The following is a 26,206-nucleotide window of genomic DNA, read 5'->3' as shown; positions in this document are numbered from 1 at the left end:
CTAAGTTAGTGCTAGTTCCTTATTCAGGATGGAATTAGGTTCATTTAATACTTTAAAGGAGATGCCAGGTTTGAAACATCTTAGGAATTATACTACATGTGTCTGGTAATTCTTTGCCCTGAAGAAAATCTAGTTCTGTTGGTGTTTGGTTATAAATATTTTGAAAGCTGTTAACCAATTTCTAATTTGGCAGAATTTCAACTAAGGTGCACTGCTTCATCCAAAATGCCAAATGGATTAAAACACTAAAAATAAGTCAATACAGGAATAAAGTTCAAAATTTAATGTACATTAAATTTATGAAAATACTGGTTCTCAACTATATAAATAAAAATAGATCTTTGTAAAGTAAATTGTAAAAAGGTTGAGGTAAAAGGATAAATTTAAGAAAGCAAAAAAACGTGAGAGGTTTAACTGGAATTGCTACTGGAAACTATTTAAAAATTTTATTGTAAGCATTAGGAATCTTAGAACTGTAGAGACAACTTACCTTTTACTTAACATATAAAATTAAAAATAAGCGAATTATTTGTTATGTTATCTTATATATTTTTCCTGTCCTATAGTCTTATGTTTTAAAAGATACCATATCTTTGATCTCACACTTATCAATATAATTTATAATAATTTTATTTATGTAATATAGTAGTATCAATGTATGCAGTAAGAGCAACAGTAATATATTTGAAAGTAATGGGGTTTTTAATACTTAAATGCAATGAGAGAGGAAAAGGAAAAGAATGTCGGTGCCAATAAGAAAGGAATGATAGAGTATGATAATTTAACTGCATGCAAATCAAAAGCCATAGAAGAATCTCTGAATCAAACTGGAGTCACGTGTACATTTCAGTGATGTCAGAAGAGGAACGAAGGGCATCTAAGTTCCAGATCAGGAGTTGGTGGGCTCACCACTCCCTAGAAAGGCTTTGTTAATGTTGGGAAAGCACCTCCTTTCTTCTGAGGGGGCCTCAGTTTTCATGAATTTAGTAAATAAGAGAGCTGGAATTGAAGATCATTTTGAGTTATTTTCAAGTTCTAAATTTCTACCCATCAGAGAATTTGGAATCTCCCAACCAAGATAAACCTACTTTTGATTTCATTTTGAATATGTGTTAGTGGTGATTTAGACTTCTAGGGCACTTCATTTTATAGTTTTTTTTGTTTTTTGTTTTTTGATCAATGGATTAATGATGAGAGGCCTAGTTCAGAAAAGGCTTTCAGTCTTTTTACGCTGATTCTTTACTTATCTCTTTCTTGTTTCCTGCACTGGCTCTGCCTATCCCTGCTGTTCTATTTGACCTCATCCTTTGACATAATGCTAAGAAATCAAGAAAACATTTCCAGCTTTAAAGATCATCTCTAAATAAGAACACGCAACAGTGGAGGAAGAAAACCTAACTTATGCTGCTTCCTAATTCTTACTGCATTTGTGGTAAAAGCAAGCAAAAATGATGATGATATCCATAAAGACAGACAAATAGCAGATGATGTAATAATATCATAAAGAACAAACCAGAGGAAAAAATAAGTAGAGCTGGAATCAGCAACTCTATGCAACATCAAGATATTTTGCTTACTGATTTTTTTTTCTTTATTTACTGATTTTACTTTTTAAAATACTGTTTCAGACTCCTTGGGAGTTGAGCCCCGCTGAATCACAGCGACCTTGGACGTTGTCCAGTTGGAACCCTTCTGCAGCTAAACTAAGATATAAAGTGATAAGATGGCATCCAGCACATATGGCTCTATGGTGGGCTGGTGACAAATCAGATTTTGTCACCACCTCCATATTTTTGTGTTAGTCCCTGAATATCTGGCTATATAATGAACAACCTCCAATATTTAAAAATGAGTAGGTTTTTCTAGGTTCATAGAACAAGCTAACAACGTTGTATTTAATTTTGAATTTCAAAAAGGTCATTACTTCCAAAAGTATTCTTGACATCAGATTAAAACACGGGTTTTCCTGTAGTGGCTGCTGCCACTTTTGTAGTATTCTAAAAAAAAGGTTTTTAAGTAAACCAGATAATAAATTTAAAATTGCTTCATGAAGTATAAAATTCTATGCATATTTTAATCAAATTTATCAGATGCTAGTTAGCAGGTTATAAACTCCTTATTGCATCCATACAAAATAATATTGAAATATAAATTAAATTTTTATTCACTTGAAAGTGTGTGGATTTCAGTTTCTGAGACTTTGAAATCAGTTATTTTTCTCACTAAAGACAGATCAATAAGAAATCTCACATCACATAATTTCTGTCATTCACTAAGAAATCTCCATAGGAATATCAACCTCAAATAGTATTTAAGAGTATAAATCTATATCTTAATATTTAAAATACAATATTAAGTGATATTCAAGCAATAAAATGGCTTAAAATGGCTTCACATATCTTGCTTATTTATGTGAATTTGACTAGGACAATCGATCATCAAGTGACTTTAATATCAAGTATTTTCATTTTAGATAAAACATTTAATTCAGGTTAATAGACAATATGTTACTAAACTTATATCTTGTGAAAATATCAAGAGGAGAGAGGTTATGATGCAAGACCATCACCTGAAGGATAACCTCTCTCCTATAACCTGGTGCTCACTGGTCCTACCTGCTACCCATAATGTACTTTTTTACCAGGGGAACTATTGGTTGGTTACTGGTTTTACCTTGGAGTACTGTTCGCGATCAAGTTCTCGACTAGAACCAGACCCTGTTGTCTGCTTAAATCGATGCACTTTCATTTTCATCTGTCTCGTTCGCTCCTCCACTACTAAGCTTGCTGCAAAAACACACAACGGGAGTCTATTAAAACACCGAAGCACCTCTGAGGAACCGAATGGTTTACGACTGCAATGCTTTTGATATGACTTCAACGAAATAAAATTTTGAAATCACATGATTAACAAAAAAAAAGGCAGAAGATACAATGCTGGCAACTCTTGCCCTAAAGAGGAACGTGACTCAAATCACACAGAATGGGGGACACAAAGGTTAGTAACAAAAGCTAAGGATCCTATGTCTTTATCGGATATGAAATAATCTCAGCTCCATTCATGAGCCATTAAGTGAAAGCGAATTTAATTGTGAAAATATGCTTCCTGTTGAATGAACTGGTCGTTGCTTGTACATAGAGATAGAACACATCACACAGAGATACACGTGTTTATTTACATGCATGCACACCATGTGACGCCCTCAGCTGCAGGAGCCACCGAAAAACTCTTGCAATGGAAGAGCGCCTGCTTTTCTGAGGCATTCTTATTAAATCTTTCATTTCTACCAGCCGCTTTTCAGGAATACTTGCCATTCTTAAAAATGGACTTGCTAAGAGAAAAGATTCGTTTTCTATTTCTGAAGAAAACATAAATGAAATTCATACTTCTTGAAAATGTGATATAGAACTTTAGCTCTTTAATTTAAATTTGTAAATAAACATGTGTATTCCAGTTATGCCTTTATCATCTCCTAAGTAACAGGAGTGATTGTTTAGATGGGAAGAATTACAGCCTTCAATAAAGTATGAGCTATTTTAAGTCAGAATCCATCCCAAGCAGCTTGGCTTTAAAACCCTGCCTTTCATTTTTACCTTCTTACAAATGAAGAGTGAAGAATACAGTCGTGTATGTATATCTGCACTGTGAGACCTACGTTTATGTTTCACAGCTTATCTCTTGCCAATCTCTGCAACAAGTGCTACAATTTATTTTTAAGTTGTGTATATACACATGCATTGGACCACAACCCATACTGTTTTGTAATTCACGTACTGGGGCTTCTGCTAAGAGGCCCTGTGATTTAAAGGATAGTGGACATTTTGATACGTCTGATTGACGTTGAGTGCTGACTTCCTGTCTTACAAGGAGTTTATAAAGACACTTGATGACACATTTTTTCCATTGCAGTGATTAAACATGGCCTGTGATCCCTGATAAAAGACACTGACACTCATTATAAAAATTCAATAAATATGTAGCTTTTACTGTGTGTTCAAATACAGGCTCATAGCCCAGGGGATAAATACGTGCTGTGAAATGTGTGGGTGAATGTTTTAATTGTAATTTTCACACCAAGCTGTTAGACGTTTAGCGTTGTTTAAATTCAGTAAATCAGACGATTATCAATCCCTAATGTCACAGTTATGTGAATGAAGCAATCACGCACACCTGCTTTGAAAATGTTGACTTGAGACCATAAATGATGACTATTATGATTAAAGGATGGTTCAATAGAGATCTTGAGAAAAGCAGTTCAGAAATGTACTAAGTACTTGACAATATATAAGGAGTCATAATAAGTAATATAAAGCAAAATGCTACTCAAGAGAATTAGGAATTGAGACAAGTTATTGAAAAATGTGAGTTGTATTTATAGAAGGCCGTATACCCAATGAGAAAATGTACGTGTCTTCTTTCTGCCATCTGCCTGTGACGTGGTACCTCCTGGGTCACCTGCTTCGAGCTTTGAGGAAGTCAAATGAACTGTGATCAGCTGTACTGTACAATTAAAGCTTAAAGCAATTCCAAGTAATCTCTATTTGTGATAAAAGCAGATTTAAATGATGTTAGCTTAATCTTCTCAGCAAGGCTATTAATTTTAAGAAATTTTTGACATTGATTAGCTCATAGCTTTGTGACCTTTACGTTTAGCATCATGTAATTCTTAGGGGGTCAGTTACTTGACACTGAAAAGATTATTTCCCAAGAGGTACTACCTGAAGCAGCTTGAAGCAGTTCTGGTGATTTAACCTTGCCAGGACAACACCTCATTGCTTTAAATAGAATTACTTAGCTTATGACATGGTTGATTTTAAATCTTTACTTTGCAAAACTCAAAACTAAATCATAAGAACACAGTGGTAGTCTAGCTGAAATGAATCCTATTATTTTTTCCCCTGGGCTTGGGAAAAAAGCTTATTAAGGAAAGATATGGGACACAGAATTCCTAGGGTGAGCCTGAGGGACACAGCAGCTGGTGGCCAAGAAGCCATGACAAAATTAAGCCAGAGGATTCGGATTCTTTTCAAGGTGGTGTGTGATTAGCAAAGTACCTGTGGGTTACAGCTGCCCCTTAGAGAAGACCATGATTTTCATCTCCAAGAATTAAGGATGGCTCTCCATCTAATGAACCTGGAAGACTCTCCAGGCAGATTGTTTTGTCAAAAGCTAGATACTTTCAGTTATACTTCGTTTTTATTCTTTTCTAAAACCAACTGCATCCAGACTAGCAATTCTGAAGGCTTTTCTAAAGTTTACAAAGGTAAATGAGATTTCCTTTCTTTCTTACTCGTTTCATTTCTTTTTTCCCTTTATTAAATGTGGTCTGTTTTTTTTTTTTTTTTTTTTTACTCTCGGACAAGGCTGCTCTCTGTGTTGCATCGCTCTCAAGAAGACCTGCTGGTGGTGACAGCTGTCATTCTGCTTTCAGAGTAAACTCACTGGGTATTGAAGCAGAGGCAGAACACACAGGACCAAGGCCAATACCAAAGGAAAATGGCAGCAGTAGCAGGTTTTTTAAAGACTTTAAAAAATACCAACCACAAACTGAATCCCTAAAATGGTTTTAAATGACTTCGCTTTGACCTTCCAAAAGCGATTAATGTACTATCTTTGTTCCTAAACAAGTGAAATTTGACATCTTCTAATCTGTCAAAGAAAGGAAATCTCCAAATTAATTGTTTTTCAAAATCATGACTAGACCCCTTGACTCGCCAGCAAAAATGTAGTTTGTTATGTCCCCATTGCTTGCTCTCGGATTCCAAGATCAGAAGCAAAATGCAAACAGCTTATCATTGACCTACTCATACCAAAAGCCAGATAATTACATATAATTAACATTTAAAAAAAACATTTCTCACTACTTCCTGATTATGTGTACATTAGTGTGTATTCTAAAATAATTGTTTATACAAGTGATCATGTTTCAGTAAAATTGTTTTTCATAAACATCAATGAAGAGGCTTCAGTGTTAATTTGGCAGTTCTTTAACTTTTCTATAGATTTTGCTTATTTTGCATTTTCTTTTTCAACTGTATATTGGGGAATAAATTGACATCATTTCTGGATTATGGGTGTGTCAATTAAATAGTAAAAAAAATTTATGTGTTAAAATAGAATATTTATCACAAGTTTGAACCAGAAGACGTGATTATTAATGTACATGATTTATAGAGAGAATAATAGATATTTGGTAATGATTAGAAATTAACTGAATCCTTGTAATATGATTATCTGTTAAGTATCTCACTAAAAGTAAAATTAACCACAGCCCAGAGAGCTCAAATATCTTAATTTGAAAAGAATGATTACTGATCATTTAAAATTTTTATATTAACAATTTAAATACCAATAGCAAAATTAAAACATGAAATAAAATATTTTCTAATTCTTCCACAATCCTAGCATTAAACTCACATTTTAGGAGCATTCTGAATACTGCTAGCATTGGAAACCAACAAAATCATTAAAGTGCCAGTTACTATTCCTATTTAAAAAGATTTTAAATTTGGGGCCTTCTGGGTTTTTTTTTTTTTTTAATTTCAAACACTGCTACATACTAGAGAGTGAAATAACCCCTCTCATTTTCTATGACAAATATAATTATCATGTAATTTCACTTAGTCTTTTAATGAAAATATAGCTTACATATAGTACAGTTATTTCAGTTATCATTGCCCATAGAGTGATAGTAATATAATTCATTTCTCCTAGCCCCTAGGGTGTAATTAACATTGTAATTTTATACAGAGGCTTTTTTTAAAAGCTGGAATTTTTCACTATGCTTTCTACAAGCTGACTGATGTGTTTGATGTTGAATAAATTGTGCTTTTTAAAAAGCAAATATTAACTTACCTAAAAGATATTTATTGAACTTAATCTGTTTTCTTTAGATCAACTTTACTCTATATCCACTGTTATTTTAAAACTCTGTTATTTTTATCCAATGAATGTACATATATCAAATATCAGCTCAACATTACAGTTAAGAAAGTATAAAACTAGAACTTTTTTAGAGGCTAAGTTAAAACAATACTTATAATTTCTTGTCTTCTAAACTCAATGAGAATAACTGATTGCAGCATGCAAGGTGAGAAAAGTAAATACAATTTAAAAAGTAATTTATTAGAGTTTTCTAATGGAAAGTCTTAGGTATTATTAAAAATAAAGACATTAAAATAATTACTTCTCTTTTCATGCCCCATGTTTGCTATGAATTCTAGTATTATAGATGATCTTTGGTGAAACTGAAGAAGCTGAAGTCATTTGCAAATATTGTGTTTGTGTCTATATGCATTTTTCTAGATCTATCCCTTTCATAAGATTATTAAAGAGCCCTGTGACTTTAAAAAAAAAAGAAAGCTTAAGAATCATTAATAAATCTTCCCTAACCCACCACTGAAAAATTTCTGTAGTACCACCTTTTCCAAAGAGAAATGTGATTTTCTGGGAAACTCCTTTGACTTAGCAGACATTCATGACTTGCTTTAAAATACTGTGAATATTATGGTTCTGTGTAATTTGATAATTATAAGTTAAACATTAAATTTTCATAAATGTGGTTTAAATATTATTGACAAATTTACAATTATATAAATACAATTATTTACAATATATAAATACATATATAAATATATATGCTCTGCTCTTCAAAGTCCTTAAATCTTTCACATTTCTCCCTATGCATCTAGAAATTAACATGAATTTGAAATTTCAAATGCTTGTGTTTATAGGCAAAAAAGATAATCCATGTAATATATTGTTAAGCCTGTATTTTCAAGTATTCCAGGTGAAACAGTGTAAAAGAGAATAGGAATAATGAAAATTTCTATATTATTAAATATATTGAAGTAAAAAGATTCTGAGTATTTTATTTTCTAACAAGGTTAGCTAGTTCATGTGTCAAAGGTGAAACATGGTAACATTTGCACAGGATAACTAAGCTCGTCTAGTTAACTACAAAGTGCTATCACACTTTATGATAGAAAACTTAACGCCTCTGCTTCCTTGTTGTTACTGATACAATGCTAGTTTGGCGACAGTCAAGCCCCGACCTTGGTCCAGTGCGCTTCTCAGTAAGAGCGATGATAAATGACCACACACCTGAAAGCTGTCAGGTAGAATTAAACAGATGGAGGAAGCACTTGCAATGTCTCAGTTACCGACAGCACTGACAAAACCCCTTCTCCGAAGCATTTTATTGACAAAAATCAGTACTAGTGGGCGCTCAAATACAAGAAACAATATAATAGGAAACGTGAAAATTATAAAGTGATAAAAGATGAAAAAATTTGTCTGACTGAATCTGTAATCATTATAAGCTATACACAGCCTGAAGAGAAAGAAAGATGGTTTTATATTTGAAAATTCAAGACTGCAATGCTAGTCTCTACTCACAGCTTTCTAGACTTTAGAGGAATACAAATTGTTAAGATGTGTGAACATTTTCCATACATCTGGAAGCAATGGAGTAAAATGGTCGGAACTCAGGACTGGGAACGATTCGGCAGAGATGACAACCTTAGCGGCATCAGCATCCATCACCGTGGCCTTGATCAGTCCTGAAATCTGTCCATTACGGAGTTTTCATTTGTAAAGGGAAGAGAAAGTAACTTAGAGTAACTTCCCGCTGTTGTAGTCTATGACTCTGTATTATTTCAATAAGGTATTGGTATTTTTTTCACATTTTCAAAAAATGGAAAACTACAATGACTTACTCTCTTGCTCAATTAACTAATTTCCAGCATTTTTACTTTTTAAAAAAAATTTGCCAATTTACCAAAACCATGGAAGTTAAGAGGAAAAATTTACTGGTTATATTTTGTTATTTTCTATCATTTTTTTTTCCAGTTAAAAGATAATGCAGTCCTTTCATGTTCATCCTTATCTTTGGAGTCATATGAGCATAATAAGCAACTTTGATAGAATACTTACACACCACCTCCTTTCCCCTGACATAGTATGTATAAATAAAGATTAAAAGTTTAAAATATTTTGACTATACAGAAATGCCAGAAATGGGTCATTTTCCTAGAATAAAATGCATTTCAATTTGCAAGGGTAGAAATGTGCAAAACTGTTTCCCTTGCACCCCTGTATGATTCTCTTGAATGTTAAGGATTATGCTACAGTTACATAAACAATAAAATAAAATATAACATCTATCCAGTATGAGAAACATAAAACACAAGTAAGTAACACATTTAGTGAAAAACCACATTGCCTTTAAGGATTTTTAAAGAAAACAGCCTGTGTTTTAGTATAGATAATTGAAATGGAATATTGACATAGGGTAAATAGGTAATTTGTCTGTATCATCACTCAAATCTCGCTGCAGCCCAAACCCCAAGGCTGTCTCTTGTTTTAGCTGATTTTTACTCAACTACCTAAAACAAAGCTTAGGATTTCCAGACCCAGATCTCACTTTCAGTGTCAAAGTTGCCAAGTCCCAGAGTAACACTGAAAATATTAATCAGATACTGGACAGATAAGGAAGTCAGATGAAAATCTGTCATTTTACCTTTCCCTTTTGTGTTACACAGAGTTAAACAGCTTTTTATTTTTTTAAATTTTTATTTTTAAAGAGTTTTATGTTTTGTTCTATTTATTATTTTCCTATATCATGTCTTTGAACAAAATGTCTTTTTTGAAAACAAAACTTTTGCTCATGGTGTTTCTAAACAGAACAGAGGCATTAAAAATTGGCTTTAAAATTTTTCTGTTTAAATCTACATTGTAACATCTCTCTGGTTTTAGGCACATGATTTTTTTCAGTCTCATACCTCTTGCTTTTGGTTTAACTTAACTGAGGGCTGGTTTTAGGCACATGATTTTTAACTGATGGCTGGTTTTAGGCACATGATTTTTTTCAGTCTCATACCTCTTGCTTTTATTTTTGTTTTGATTCATTTTTTAGAATTTTTATTGGAGTATTTACAATGTTGTGTCAGTTTCAAGTGTACAGCAAAGTGAATCAGTTATACACATATGTATATCCACTTCTTTTTTAGATTCTTTTCCTATATAGGCCATTACAGAGTATTGAGTAGAGTTCCCTGTGCTATGCAGTAGGTCTTTGTCAGTTATCTTACGTATAGTAGTGTGTATATGTCAATCCCACTCTCCTAATTTATCCCTCCCCGAAATAATGCCATATGCAGCAATATGGATGGACCTAGAGATTGTCATACTGACTAGTCAGACAGAGAAAGTCAAATGTCACATGATAACGCTTATATGTGGAATCTAAAAAAAGGGTACAAATGAACTTATCTACAAAGCAGAAATAGAGTTACAGATGTAGTGAACAGTTTTTAAATGTATTTCCGTCTTGAAAGGGAGCGCTGTCCTCCTTACGAGGCACTGCTTAGAACACACTCAGCACGCACAGTAGTCCATGGAATTAAGGTTTCTCGCGGAACAACAGACTAGCTCCCCAAGGGGTCGTGTTGTTTATCCCCTGTATTCTCTAATATGTTTATCCATCATTTTTCATTATTCCAATTATACTGATGGCAACAGAATCTATCTTGAAAGGCTCACTGTGGCATAACTACTAAATTCAATGTCTCTTCCCTTCTTTTCTGTAAAAAGTGTTTACAAATTTTAAAGTTTGCAAAAACAATGTACGATATTTAGGGGAAATGTACAGCTTTAGAGGAGAAAAATCAAAGAGTCTATTCATGGCTAGACATCAGCCTTTTCTCAGCATCCTCTCCTGCACGACCCACAGACCCCAGAGAGGAAGGGGCAACGATGTTCTCCCTCAAGGGGGCATATCTGACAATTTGACCATTGGTTGGTTTAAGTGTTAAATACTTTGAAGTTTTACAAGTCTTTACTACTATTATAAATATTCACATTTGAATCAGCAGAATGGAAAAAAAGGGTCAAAACCAAGAATTTGGAACTGTTTTACATGGGTCGCTTTACTATGCCCCTAGAGTTTAAAGGGAAGGCTAGAATGACAACCATAGTTATGGGTTTGTGACAAAAAGAGAAGTGGATCAATTAGACACTTTTACTAATGGAGCTCTAAATATTTATGAATAAACATTCATGAATATTCATAATAAGTGTTCAGGAAACGCAAAGCCCTAGAAGGTTAAGGGACTTGAAATCTTAATACGCAATAACAACAAATGAATCACCTGGGTAATATGCACCTACTCAATATGCATCTAAGAAAAATGTGAATAAAGTTGAAATCCTTTTCTACTTAATGACAGTTAAAATAATGCTGCCTGTAAAGAATATACAAATTAGTTTACTTATTTTGGCAAAAGTCAAGTTACATAATATTTTCCTATAATGTGTTTCATAACCATAGTATACTACTAAGTGTGCAACTACTTAAACAATAAATAATGTAACAGAAAATTATTAAAATGATTTTTACTTTTTAATATGAATTACACCTAATTAAGGTTCATGCTAATGGTTCCATAAAAATTACATTTTGCATGACTTAACATTCAAACTGCTCTTGTCAACATTTCATAAAGAAGATATAGGTAATTTATTTGAGCATTTTTTAAATAGAAACTTAAAAATTCAGTTGACTAGAGATAATTCTTAAATGGCCTGGTTGCAATAATTATTATATATTTTATTAGTGAAACAGGAAAACAAAATGCAACAGATGCTATTTGCTCTTTATTCCTGTTTAAACCGTTTAGTCACTTGAACTCTGTCTTTCATTCTCTGTGCGTATAAATTACACATTTTTTATGATAAAGGGAATTCATATTTGTAGAAAAGGCAGTATAATGTGTTTCGTTATGATTCAAAATTGCTTCCAAAAGGCAAAAAGTTAATGCACTTAAGAAATACTATCTTAAAGGCATATAAATTAGAAATTTATTATGATAATAACATTTTTTCTCACCTTGAAGTCATTTAATTTCTGGTTCTGTTTTGATCTTCTTATATCATTATTTCGATGCCCCCAAACTACATTCATGGGCTCTTTAAAACTGTCCAAGAAATGTAGCAGAGAGGGAAAAATTGGCTTACTTTTAGAATGAATGATTTAAAATATGCCTATAAAACAGTCTGTGAATCCTAAAAAGATAGGGTCTATTAGTTTCCAACATAAAAGGGGGAGGTACAAGGTAAATAACCTGCTAGGAACATTTCTATTTCCTCAGATAACTTTTCAGCCCAAAATTTGTGTTATCTTTGTCCAAATACACTGGCTTCCGGTTCTCAAGGTGCAAGCTTCATCTGAAGAGCAAGCCAGGGATTGGAAGATTTAGATGTGCGGCCCAAAATCAGGCCACTGGGGGAGGTAGGGCCCCTAAGAGGGTCTCCCGGTGCTGTGTGTGGAAGATGTGACAGTGACATGAGGCAGTGGACAGAACATGGGCCGTGGCGTCACTGTCCAGCTCTGTCCTATAGCAGCTTTGCTACTGTGGGCAACCTCGTAACCCCTGTGACCTCTTTCTATAAAAGGAGTCATCACACCTTCCTTAGGGCTGTGCCCAGGTTATTACCGTAATTACAGGGTATTGGTGCACAGTGGGTGCTCGGTCAATGCCGAACGTGGGAGAGGCTGCCTATCAGAGGGGTTCAGAACGAGGTCTCTGGAGTGAGGCTCGAGCCCAGTTCCCTGTCCTACCACTTCCCAAATGAAGACTGACACAGGGCCAGGTTTTGCATCTCTCTAAGCTTCAGCTTCCTCAGTTGGCAAATGACGATATGAATAGTTATGTCTCAGGTTGTACAAATACGAGATGAATACATGACACGCTCAGTCAAGTCACTGACATAGAGGAAGTGCCCTATAAATTCTATCTACCATTAAAAATGTTCATGGTATTTTATACCTCTGTGGAAGTGCTTTGCAAAATATGCTGTACAATTATATAGTGGTTCCCTACATTTAGGGTGACCAACCTTCCCAGTTCGCCCAGAGCTGTCCTGGTTTTAACACTGAAAATCTTGCACTTTGTGAAACCTCTTCATCCTCAACGAACTGGGAACACCTTACAAGTTCGTCTTCAATTCATCAATAACCAACTCTCCCTAGGGGTCGGTGGCCTGTGCCGTTAGCTCGGCATGGCTGGGCCAGGCCCCATCACCCCAGCGCTTGAGATAACTCAGTTCTCCAATATGAGCGACCCCAGAAAAGATCAGCTCACAGCAGCAGGGTTTCTATGCAAAACAAAACGTTTTCTTTCCTATGGGGCAGGTGAGCCTAAAATTTGACTCTAAGGAAATCTCTTGAATTTGCTTCTGTCTTTTCCTGGCTTCCCAAGCTTTTCATGCTAAGCTGTGCTCCCTTAAATCCCAAGGGGGAGGTACAGAAGCCTGGGCTGCTCTCTGCCTTTCCAGCAGCATTTGGGGATGTGCCTCTTTGGTGGTTTTCAGCCCTGGGGTGCATCCTGTGAAGCTTATCCACACCCTGTGTCCAAGGCAGACTTGGTACAGTGACGACACATCTCAGCCAGGACACAGTGACCTTGTTAAAATGCAACAACCTGATGCGCTGTGTAGTGAGGCTGTAAGGGGCACACTTCGTACACCTGAGGTTCTACAACCCATGAATTTTGTTTTGTTTTGATTAGCAAATTATAGCTTTTGGCTAGTAAAAATATAGAAGGAAGAGCTCTCCAGATGAAGAATTATTACATTTTTCTTCCTTTTGGCTAAATGAATGAGGTCATGACCCATCTCCAACATAAAATTTAATGCTTTTAGCAAACTAAAATTTATCTTGCAAATCTAAGTAAATTCTTCTGAATATAAGTACCAATGTATTGGCCATTTTTGTACTACTGAACCTAAATTTGTGTTTCTGATACCTGAATTAGAAATGCAAGATAGCCAGAAATCTACGTAAAACCTAGGGACCAAAGCATCTTGATCTCACTGAATAACATTTTATTTTTATTAATATCTATTTATTGCCTAGTATGTCAGACACTTTGCCAGAATATGTGTTATGTGCCAGAATATGTATTATGTGCCAGAATATAAATAAATATATTTTTATAAATTCAAACTGCTATAAGTAATTGAATATTATCTCCCATTTTCAATCTATGACACTGAGAGATGTAACGCATACCTCAATCTACTCGGAGTTAGGGATATATGTTTGGGATTTGTGCCTATTAAAATAGGATGCACTAAAGTATAGAGGAAGGAGGTCCAAAGTAAGAGACCTGGGCTTGCAGTCTAGGTCACATCACCAGTATGAATGGGTAAGTCTCTTAATCTCTCTCAATCTGAGTTTCATCTTTCATAAAATAAGGATGATGGTCCTCTCAGGACTAACTTTGAGGGTCACTATGGGCAACAAATTAATTCAATCACGAATCTATAAATATTGAGTAAATACTTTTATTAAATTATGCAGCATTATATAACTTTTTAATATTGTGAATATTATTTCATTAAGCTGAAAACTCATATTCAAATATCTAATTATCAAGCCAACAGTAACACCACATAGGGTGGCCCAAGACATTTGGAGGAGGTCTGCATCTACGTGGGACTCAAGTCCAAAGAGCAAACATCACATGTGATCCAAAGGGCCACAAGGCAGGTCAGCAAGGTGCCGACACAGCAGGCTGAACGGTTTCCCTCCTGTGTCCCTCAGGAAGAAAGAACTAATGGGTGTTCTAACCCTCCTGAGGCCAAGAGGAGTAACATCCTGGCAGCTACTTCCCAGATGCATGACTGCAGCGGGCCAAACATGCCATAAGGTTACTGCTATTTCGAAGGAAAACCCAGGGATTTTCTATTCCTTTGCACCACAGAAGGTAAGACTTAAACCCTTTATCTATGAGAGCAGGGGAATGCAAATAAACAAAAACATATTATAAATATGCTATTCTTTTCCAAAGAGGATCGTTTTCTAGTTGTCAGTGTGGATAAATACATTTCGAAGCGAAAATACTCTTAATTTTCATCTTCTCCTCTTTGATGTGAACTGCTCACAATCCAAAACAGTTAATACCAAATGCCCTACGAAATCACTGCATGGACAAAGCTATCTGTTAAATGGTTTGGCTCATTATTTCAATAAATACAGTTAGATAACTCATATACTATGAGGGAAAAGGAACAATATTAAATTGTTAAAAAAGTTACATTAATATTTACCTTTTGTGGATGAGTTATATTTTTCTTGCTCTTCAATGAATTAAATGCACATAATGATGGAAACAAAAGAAAGAAATCAGCAAATTTATAGTTAGACATGGAAATGCGAATCAACACAATGGCATGAATAATAAAAATACATAACGTATAATGTGACATGGTAAATTGTAATGAGAAACCATGAGGAAATCTCAAATATGGTACTAAAAGCAATCAAAGAAAGAATGAATGCAACAATTTAAAGATTTTAAATAAAAACAGAAACATTGGGAAATTAATATTGTATATCTGGCATTTGAAAAGTATATTTTGTGTAATTTTTTTTTTTGCCTTTGAAGAATTCCAAAGTATTACAGCACTCACTTTACTAAGACATTTTAACCTTAATCCACTGTGACTTTTTATTGTAAATGTACTTAAAAGCATATTTAACATTCATAGCTAACATTTTCATTTCAAAAATGATAGCATTTCAGATAATTTGAAAAAGCATATAATAAAAAAATAAATTCCACTTTTTGCTAGATAGGCATTTTCTCTTCACTGTGGAAAATATTCTGGAACATTTTTCCACCTGGAAAAATATATGTTTTAATTTAAGTAATCCTTTCTTCCTTCTCAAATTACTGTAATTATATTAAAATATCTCAAAGTGAAACTGTTCTTTGCAGTTCTTTGCAGTATTTCTCAGACATTTCTTAAGCCCTTCTCTGCCTCCTTGTTGGTGCACCATTTACTGAGAAATAATGGCCTATCTAGATATTTTGAAGTGGAGTGCCATTAGTTCTAGGTAGCAGAATTAATAACAGAACACATAAAACATAACTGGCACATCAAGTGTTAGTTTATAGTTTATGAATGATCTTTAAATACATCTTCTTAAAAAAGACAACTAGGTTGCACACACACACACACAAATCACTTGGTTGGTTTCAGAAAACCATACATTTTTATGCAACCAATTATGTTGCTTTCAGTCTCACTCTACCTAAGGGCTACATTGTAATACAACATTGGAACATACCCAGAGGAATTTCCTGAAAGTCTTTGCTCTCAATTATCACATACCATTTGAGTTACCTAAATTTTAACTTTTTAGCGACTTTATCTCGAAATCTGCATTGTAATCACACCTCTTCTTTTTCCCTAACTATACTTCAACATAATCAGATTCCATGTAGCAAATAGGCTAGCATTACTAATTTTTAAAAGAAACTTTAAAATACTTTTTCAAAAATTAAGTAAATGTATCTTTTCAAATTATATGTTAGCTTTTAAAATAATATATATTGTTTTATCGTACAAGGAGAGAGTAGTAAAATTGAATTACAAGAAAAAAAACAAAACCAAACCAAGAAGCATCCAAACAATCTACGGATCCTAAATAAAATAATGTAGATAATTGTAACCAGAAACTGTGTATGAATAAAATTATTTTATAAGTTCATCAGGAAGTTGTATCACTATTCAGGAATTTAAACCATTTGAAATATTTGCTCCTAACCAACAACTGCTTATCAACTCAGTTATCTTTTTTAAAAAAGAAAATTACCCTTTGTTAAAAATAAAAAGAACCCCACAAATATACATAAAAGAAAACTGGAAAGAAGTCAAGTGCGGTAGAACTTTCATTGATTGCAAATAAACTGCATTCTGCGTCAGTCTTCATGGCAGACAGAAGTAAATTTTAACATATAATATGGAAAGAAAAACATGACATGATTCCACAGCCCTAAGAACATCAATGAAATCCATCTCAAATGGAGTAGATAGCTAAATTCTATCTAATCCATGAATCAAATTAGAAGTTTACTTTTAAAAACATATTCTAGGACACACAAAGATGTCATGTAAACTGTTCAGCTTGAAATAGATCCATAATAAGACGGAGGACAGTATCATCATTTACCAAACACCCCAAAGCACATAGTAATATCATACAGTAAACCAGATCCATTTTAATTACAGAAGAATACATAGTTACAATAATACATGTTTGTTGTCATATTTTTTAAAGGTTGTATCTATATGACTCTTAAGATGATAAACATCAGGAACCTCAAGTAGCAAGTGTTTAGGAATGTACTTGTGATATTAACTATCAAAATAACTCCACCAATTTCATCCTCAGTCACTCCTTTCTTCCCACCTCAATTCAATCTTTACAAATTGGTGATTTCTCTGAAAGACAACTGTGAATACGAATATCATAAACAGTAATGTTGACTGATATCAACAACAGAACATGAGCTTTTTATAAAAACCAAAGTCCAGCATACAATCCATCTGACTTTGTAGAAGCAATTCTTATTTCTACAGAATAATAAAACTATAATCTCACTATATGAGCGTTATATGCAGTACCGTTATATACTTTTGAACCGGAAGTGTTTTAGCAACTGGAGGAAATGCAAAGAATTTTAGAAACAAATGACTTTTTGGATATCAATCTTTAGCACACTATGGCCAGTAACACTGAGTTTGTAGCTGAACACTAGAACCTGTAGTTCTTTTAGTTGTGCAACAGGATTTCATGAATGGATAATTTAAATAAACACCACATTAAAAAAAATAAATTTTAAAACAATTTCATCTAGGCTACTGCTAATTACAGTCTTAATAACATTAGTTATGAATTATCTTCTCAAAATGTTCCCAGATAAGAGAAAGTTTGTTAAACACATGAACTGAGAATTCCAAAGAATTGTTATTTCAGAAAAGAAAGTCAGAGTTTCACAAAGCCTCATATTTTCCTGATTAACTAAATGAATACCCTTATAATGACCCTGAATACTAAAGTATGATATATCAACAGGATATATGATTTTAAAAAATAATACAAATCCAGAATTTATTGTAGCAGCTTTTTTGTGTCAATATGCTGATACTTCTCAAATCTACACTAATTTTTCTATAACCAAGTACTCTGTGTACAAACTCTGCCTGATCAGTTTTTGAAACAATGTATTCATCTTCTTGGACCCAGTAAAGCTCTTGGAGTGAGTAAAACACATACCCAGCACCCTCAATACAGAAGGAAATATCAAGTTTTACATCAGAAACAACCAACACTGTTGAGAAAAATGTGCAAAATGTTAACCTTTCAGTTGTTTCATAGGGATGAAGAGTTTCAATACATGTTTTAAATAGAAGTCCACTGTGTTCATATTACAACCCCAAATTAAACAGTATTTCAGTAAACTGCTTAACAAATCTCTGGTAATATTGATGTGATAACATTTACCGATAACGAATCATTTCACTTACTGAGAAATGGGATAGCACCTTGGGTCACATGAAGAAAACAGTGACTCTTTTAACCTGGTATTTAAATCCTCTTAGGCCAGGTAGCTTAGTGAATTTAATTTCCACTAAAACCTGCCCACGCCCCAACATCTCTCTTTCTAGGAAGATAAAACACAACGTGTACATGCTTAAAATAAGGGAAATTTAAGTGATGTTAACTGTTAAAAAACACTAAAATGTGTGTTCTAAGTCAGTTTTTCACCATCAGACTTCTATAAAAAATACAAGATATTGCAGGTAAATTAAAATAAAAAAAAACACTAGCAAAGCCTTCAATACGATTGTCTCATTTAAAAATATTTTTAAGACAAGGTTAAAAACGTCTTCCTTTAACACATAAAATACCACATTGTACTGAGGTTTTTAAAGTTTTATTTTCTTCCTTTGCACCTTTGGAAAAGGTATCTCTAGGCCTCAGTCGGTTCTTTTAATTGACCATCTAAACTTCATTCATTCACTCACTCAGCAAAAACAGCATATAGGCCACGAACTGTTATAACTTGGTGCTGGGAATAAAACTCTAAGACACTTGACTTCTTAGGATTCATCACACTAGGTATCATCAAAATACTATTCTTTCAATAGAAGGAGTATAAAAAGAGGTGGCTCTCAAATCCGAGATTTTGTCAGCGCTCTCTCTATGGATACCTTGTTCTGCACTTCCACTCCTCACTGGCACTTGTGGGAGCTGCCTGCCCCGAGGGCTGCCAAAGGCTGTGTCTGCGGGCGGGGACTGCGTCGGGCTGGCCTGCCGGTGCACTCTGTGGGGAGAAAAAGCAGGGCAAACGAAACGATGAAATCCCACAGGGCCTGACAAGGATCTCTTCCTTCCTACTGTTCCTCTTAAAACAGACGTAAAACCCCTACTGGGCCTTTGGAAGCAAAAATCAAGTACTTTTTATGATGTGTGTAAAAGGAATATTACCGAAAGGGGCTACAAGAGACAGGGAAATGTCTGCCACGTAGAGTTCTGCAGAACGAATTCCTGAACTGGGCAGAATGGCACATACTTCTTTTCATTAACTTTCTATGAAGTTGTGACTTTCTGTTAAGGTATCCATTTTTGGTAGGGCTGGACCTAGTATACCTACTCACAGCCTGTGAATCTTAACAACATGGGTAAGTGATTTAAGAAAGGCTGTTGCCTATATTGCTACAATTAAGTCCATATAAGTGATAAGAATAGTTCTGGCTGCAGACTTTTATAAATTACCATTCCCTCGCACTTTACGTTTAAATAGGAAAAATCTGAAAAGATATTTATAAAAATAACCTTGGGCCCATGCTATGAACTATCCTGGTGAAAAGACCAAAATTACAAATACAAATTTAAGAAGCGTGAAGATACATCACTATTGTACAAAGGTAAGCTGACCTCCATCTGCTGGCATTCTAACTCTTTTTTTTTAACTGAAGAACTTTAAAACACTCTCAGTTTTTACTGAACAAAGATGAAAGTTTTCAATTTTTTTTCTAATTCCTCTTACACTTTTTAAAGCAAGTCCACATTTAATTCCAGGTTATTTCTTATACAGAATTTCACATAATTAAAAAAAATATATGAATATGTCACAAACAGATGGAAGGACATAACACAGGCAAATTTAATTTTCGATGATGGCTAGTTGGCAGGAAGTATAGAAGAGAATACCACCAGCACAGTGAAGGTAGATGCAGGTAAGGGAGGGTGTGGAGAGGTTAAGTGTCACAAAGAAAGGATTAAGAACTATGGTGTCATAATGAGTGACAGGGTCAAGAGCTCAGGAAGGTACGACACCACACCGAGACCCAGAGGCAGACACGGAACAGCGACCTTGTCAGGAGCGGAGAAGGTGGCGCCGACCCTCCGGGGGCAAGGTGGTGCATAGAACACAGTGTTCTGACACTAGGGTGCTCACTCGAGCGGGAGCGAGCGGGATGTTTTCCCCTAAGGACTAGCTGATCAGTCGCTCTCGGGGCTGCGTATCCCCTTCTAGAAAGACATGGTGGGAGAACCCTAAAACATTAGGGTCAGAAAAGATCTTCAGTCAGCAGGTCACATCCACTTTGATACCAGCACATCTGTCCAAGGAAAACCTGGTTACTCTTACAAGACAGTGATTTTAAAACCCAGGAGCAAACCCATCACACAGTTACTGAAATGGACCTCCCATCAAACTGATGCGTTATCGCGAACGTGCATGCCTGGTGGTTCTGAGCGGGCCTGTCTGGACTCCTCCAGTGTAACAAGCCTCTCAAGTCCCACAGGGGCAAAGACTTCTGTCTCTTGTTTCTTACTGAGCTGTCTCTCTGGTGCCTAGAACACAGCAGCACAGAGAACAAGAGCTCAGAAGAGAGATCTGGATTTGAATGAGTGAACACAATCGGGACAGTGAACTCAGGACACTCCAAGCACTTGCCTACCAGAAGAAGCAATGCCCTGGCGAGTTCTGTGTGTACTTTTACAATGTTCACAATTTATCTCTGCAACAGGGAAGTCCATACCAAATAGGTAGCAAAGGGAAGCTGTCTTCTAAGGTTGATTTAGGTAGACCAACAAATTAAAATAATGAAGTAAGATGGGGAATGCTTCATTTCTGAACTGACTAAATGCAGATGGCTGATATATGGATAAAAATATGTCCTCTGATGTATAAAAGTAGCTGAAAGGATATTTGTCCATACATTGACAGCTATCTTAATATAGTGTTCAAAATTATTATGAAGCCAATTTCCGAATTAAGGACCAAGAATTAAAAATGGATTTTTATATGTGACTATATATATGTATGTATATATATATATATATATATATGTGTGTGTGCTTGTCTAAAGCAGACACGTTTTTGCTTTTTTCATCATTTTCAGTGCGTATTTTAAATAAAATTCACATTTAAAATACCTAATCTGTATTACTTTTCATAGTGACAGAAGCCAAGAAATAACACTTCATCCTTTTGAAAACAATGCTATAAAATTCGATTAAGTAATTTAAAGTGTGTGAGAGTCAAGAATCCATATTGATCACAGGAAGTACATTAATTATTGAGTGATTTATTCAACTTGTATACAGATTGACAATTTTTCTCAAGTGGAATGATTTTCATAGGTATAATTATTTTGATTCAGGATATCTCCTCTATTTCCAAACAATAAAATGGGAAAATGTCATGTTTTAGAGCATAAAAAGGTACAGCTTAGGTCTTTAATGTGCATTTTATCTTCTTGAGCTCTGGTTTAATGCTTTATCAGTCCCTAAGGCAGATCCCGAAACCTGGACGTTCACTTCGATTTCAAAATTAATAGAAGAAAGGACTGACAACACATATTAAAACTGTTCATTCCTTCTGGATTGCATTCTCACATGAACTCAACTCTACAGAATTAATTTATGTGGGAAGGACCAAGGTGTGATCAAGTCCTTTCCAAAGATAAATAATGAGTTTCTATCTATTACTCTTTAAAAGCCATTATTATGAGAATAAACTTCAGCACTCCTGTACAAAATACACTTGAAAATACTTGTTTTGAAAGTTGGATAGTACAGTTTTTACCCTAGTCCTGAGAAAATTCATGGATCTTGCAATTTCACTAAAATCTTGCTTCGTTTCTTAATGTAATTCATAAGCACTAAAAGGACCTCTTAATTGTAACTTGAAATGTGAATAATTTAGGGGGGCCTTATGTGGCCCCAAACTAAATGGCACAAATATAAAAAGCAATTTCAAGGGCAAATAAGTGGCTTTCTAGATGAATGTTACACAGATCTTCCCAAGCCACGAGCTTGCAGGGCGCGAGAACAGTGCGACCTGTTGGGGGTTAACCATTTCGCCCCAGGGCTGTTTCTCCTTTGACACAAACTAAAAGTAACTCAGTAACAAAACAGTTTCTGCCACCAGCCAAACGATGACCAATATGAAAGCGTGGACCCAAGGGGAGACAAAGAAACCACTCTGCCTGAGGAAAACCGAGGAGGGTGGCAGCAGGGCTGGATCACAGGAGGGGAAGCAGAGGAAAGTGAAAATGCAGAGGCTGGAGAGAGACGAGCAAGGCTTTGGCGAAAGAGAAGGTGGAAACAAGTAGAGTTTGTTTCAGACAAGAGGAAAGGAGGGTTAATCAAGAAATGCTGAGGTTCAGGAGTGAAACGTGAGAGAATCCAGGTTTTTCGATGAAATGGAATGTGCTAAGGATGTAAGGGTGTCGGAGGGAAAGAGATCAAAAACCAGCACGTTAGGGAGTGAGTGAGAGAGAAGGAGAATGACGGTAACAGCTATTCTCACTGGGCGTCCACACGGCACCGTCTACACACGCCAGCCACTAGTGTGTATGTGCGTGTATAGATGTGTGTGTGTAGGCATGCATACCACATACATACACACGTGTCCTTTTTTTGTTTTGCATTCTCACAACAGCTCTAAGAAGTGCTATTGTTCCTATTTTATAGATGGAAAACCTGGGGGTCACAGAGTGACTTGCAAACAGGCAAAGAGCTAACATGATAAAGGCGGGACCCACGCAGGTCTATGGAGCTCCAACACTGCTCCTTTTTCTGCCTTTGAGACAGGATTGGTTTCTGTATCATGAGATGAAACATGGTAATTTCACATCCCTGGATGTATTGCTAATCTTGTAAAACAAAATATAAATATATGTGCAGGTATCAAATTGCTTGACAAGATTTAATAGAATCGTTTTTTGAGAGTTTATAGGAACAAAATATACGGAAAATGGTATTTAATTGAATATCTACTCTGCTTTATAGGTCTATACATAATATATGTTTGAAACAAAAATAATGAGGGTTCTAGAGCAAAGTATGAATTCCAACCTGACTATGACTCCAGTTCACCATCTCCAAACCCATTGCTAAATATTGACCACTGAGTTCAACCTACGTCTTCTCTCTTCACCTAAAGTCTTAGGTGTTGTGACTTGAACTTAAGTGAAACACATTTCCCACCAAAACCTTAGGTTGTTAGACATTTCTGTTGCTGCAAGCAGACTTGCAGTGAATTGCTTCTATTGCGGCTTAAAAATAGAGTTCTGTTTTTTTTTTTCTTTCAATTACTTGTTAAAGGATAGACATGCATGTGGTATTTAAGGTCACCATGGTTCCTCCTGTCACGGCCATTTCAGGCTTACACGGACTTTTTTCCGGAGTGCCAGCACAACAAAAAATGCATATGCAAGCAATTCTAAATACCAGGTGTTACCCCACATCCCCCAGTTAGGATGCAGAGAGCAAGTTCCACAAGAAGAAAAGACCTCAGAACAGGGCGTGCAGTGGTGCCAGCAATCCACAAAGCTCAACTCACATGAGGGTGAAAAGTTAACACTTTTATTTACTAAGGAGCTTCTTCCGAGGGTCTGAAGCTCTATTTCAATGGTGAGGCACCAAAGTCAGAAGTAGGTTCTGCCTTTCTTCTATCTAGAACTGGTTACCATATCTTTCAAAATATTTTCTTACAAGTCTGCTTCTCAAAAGGTCAAATTTTTTGAGGCCAAACAAAGGACCTTCAAAAAGTATGATCATCACAGCAAATTCTGCCAGAGGCCAAGGTGTGTCTGTGTGCTGGGGCTCCTCTGGGGAAGAAGTCAACTCCCCAAGGCCAAGAATCAGCATCCGAGCATTCATAATGTGGTCTCAATTCATCTGTAGCTACAGGTCACCTCAAGGTATCTTCTAAAGAAATGAGAGCTAATGTAAACCTAGGCCAATTCTTCTTTTGTAACTAGCTATTCAACAATTCACTCAAAAGCCAGGCATGTGATTTACACTCTAATAAAAATCAACAAAGAGCTTTAATTATAATCAAATCCGCATACCTAAAAGGTTTGAGTTTTCTATATCAAACCTGCAGCAAAGTAAGTAATGGTAAGAGGAATACGAATATGGTCCTTAAGCAAACATTTGGGGCTAGGAGTTGGCCGAATCCCTGCTGCTCCTACGGAAGGGAAGATTGGTGTTTACAGACGTGTTCAGTGTTGCACGGCAGATGCTCAGATAAGCATAGGCAGTGGACTCTAGAATCATCTAACATTCTGTAAAACAGTATCTTATTGTCAAAATACTTGTTCACCGAAACTGTAAAACCGCACGCAGTAGTCGCTCAACTAGTAATTGTTAAATGAATTAAAGAAGCCTGAATGGAACATAAAGAATATGAAACTTTGAGGAACATTTTCAATCTTGTCAAAATAATTGGAATTGTGTGTGCATATGACTCGGGGGGCTGTGAATGATGGCTGAAGATTTAAAATCATTTACATGCTGGTAAAGAGACTGCTATTAGCTGGGTTGACAGTATACAGTGACATAATCAGTATTGTTTCATTACTTTCTTCTTATCTGTCTATCTATCCATCCATCAGTCTATCTATCTATCTATTTCTCTGTACATGTATGTATCTATGTATCAATATTTATCTATCTATCTATCTTTCTGTCTGTCCATCTATCTGTCTCTCTCTGTCTTTTCCGCTATATGTATCTATCTGTCCGTCCATCTATGTATGTATGGATGGATGTATGGATGTATCTATTTATCTATCTATCTATCTATTTATCCATCTGTCTGTCCATCTATCTGTTTCTCTCTCTCTCTTTTCCTCTACCTGTAACTATCTGTCCATCCATCAATGTATGTATGGATGGATGGATGTATCTGTCTATCTATCTATCTATCTATCTATCCATCCATCCAACTCCTGTAAAACTGAATTTCTACTCAACACTTTCTTTGGTTGCCAGGATTCTTGTTCCATTGTAAGTTAAGTTCCCTAAATAGTCGATATCTCCATAGACCATTAGCCAGGAACCAATCCATCTCCTCTTCACACACAACCCTTGATGTGACTAATACCGACTCAGTTTTCTGACTTCATCTCAGACTCAATGTCTTCTGGGAAGCTCCCCTTTTTGCTGCTCTCTATTTTATTCCTTGAAATTAACACATAGTGGTGTACATATTCGTTAACTGTATGGATCACTGAATTGTACAGACTCCCTCTCGACCAAGCCTATTGTAACAGCCTAGCTGGTGTCTTGCATCTACACCTGGGTTCTTCAATTCACCTTCCAAAGTGTTGTTAAAGTGATCTATAATTTTGGAACTCAAAACTAATCATCTACTTCTCACATTTAAAGCCTGTCCGTGGCTCATGGATGAATAAGGTAGAAGTTGAAATTCTACACCATGGCGCACGAGGTCATTTATTACAGTCTCTAAGGATTTCTCCCGTTTTGTTTTCAGCCCTCTCTCCCAACTCCTGATAAGAATCCTATTTTCCCTCCCCAAATGGGTATGGTTTCCCCAAACTCAAGAGGATATGTCAAGGCTCAGTGTTCTCTCATACTGTTCCCTTCTCACAGAACACGCTGCTCTTCACATGTACTTTCATACACCTGGATTAGCTCAAGTGCCACCTGTTTATGACCTATTTCCTAATCTCATTGCAGCCACCTCTTTTCCCTGTGTTCTCACTGTACGTTGTGCACACCTCTACGGCAGGAGTGACACTCGAAGGCACGCATTCACTTACAACTATGTCACCCTGCATGCTCTCAATACTGGTTGGTTGAGTGGATATACGTTAATTGGATTTTTTGGTGTTTTTTTTGTTTTTGTTTTTTTTTTTTTACAGCTATGTAAAAAATCTGGCAGTATCTTGTACCCAAAAGTATTTTAAAAATTGGTGGCAATGAATGAATTGCAAACAAAAGATCAGTAATCCCTTAATTTCTATATTAACTCAGCAAATATCTTAGGTTGTAATTACAAGTAGACTCTTAGATTATCCATTCGTAGAG

General features: G+C 35.5%; 1 protein-coding gene across 38 annotated transcripts in view; it reads right to left on the bottom strand.

The window, feature by feature from the left end:
• Positions 1 to 26,206, bottom strand: part of RIMS1 (regulating synaptic membrane exocytosis 1) — a 463,886-nt gene that overhangs the window by 96,736 nt on the left and 340,944 nt on the right. For 15 of the 38 annotated variants that reach the window (XM_024133009.3, XM_024133008.3, XM_024133010.3 and 12 more), the window contains 2 exons: positions 19,066 to 19,178; positions 2,674 to 2,786 (listed from right to left, as the gene is read on the bottom strand). In XM_024133009.3, coding sequence (XP_023988777.1) covers positions 2,674 to 2,786; positions 19,066 to 19,178 — 226 coding nt within the window. Of the gene's footprint in view, positions 1 to 2,673; positions 2,787 to 15,111; positions 15,142 to 19,065; positions 19,179 to 20,230; positions 20,414 to 26,206 lie in introns of all 38 variants that reach the window. The other 23 variants (XM_024133017.3, XM_024133021.3, XM_024133018.3 and 20 more) reach the window with 5 other exon arrangements.

Source organism: Physeter macrocephalus, chromosome 10 (assembly GCF_002837175.3).
Source record: "Physeter macrocephalus isolate SW-GA chromosome 10, ASM283717v5, whole genome shotgun sequence".
NCBI classification, from domain to species: domain Eukaryota; kingdom Metazoa; phylum Chordata; class Mammalia; order Artiodactyla; family Physeteridae; genus Physeter; species Physeter macrocephalus.
Note: the sequence above shows the minus strand (reverse complement) of the source record. Positions and strands in the feature narration are given on the sequence as shown.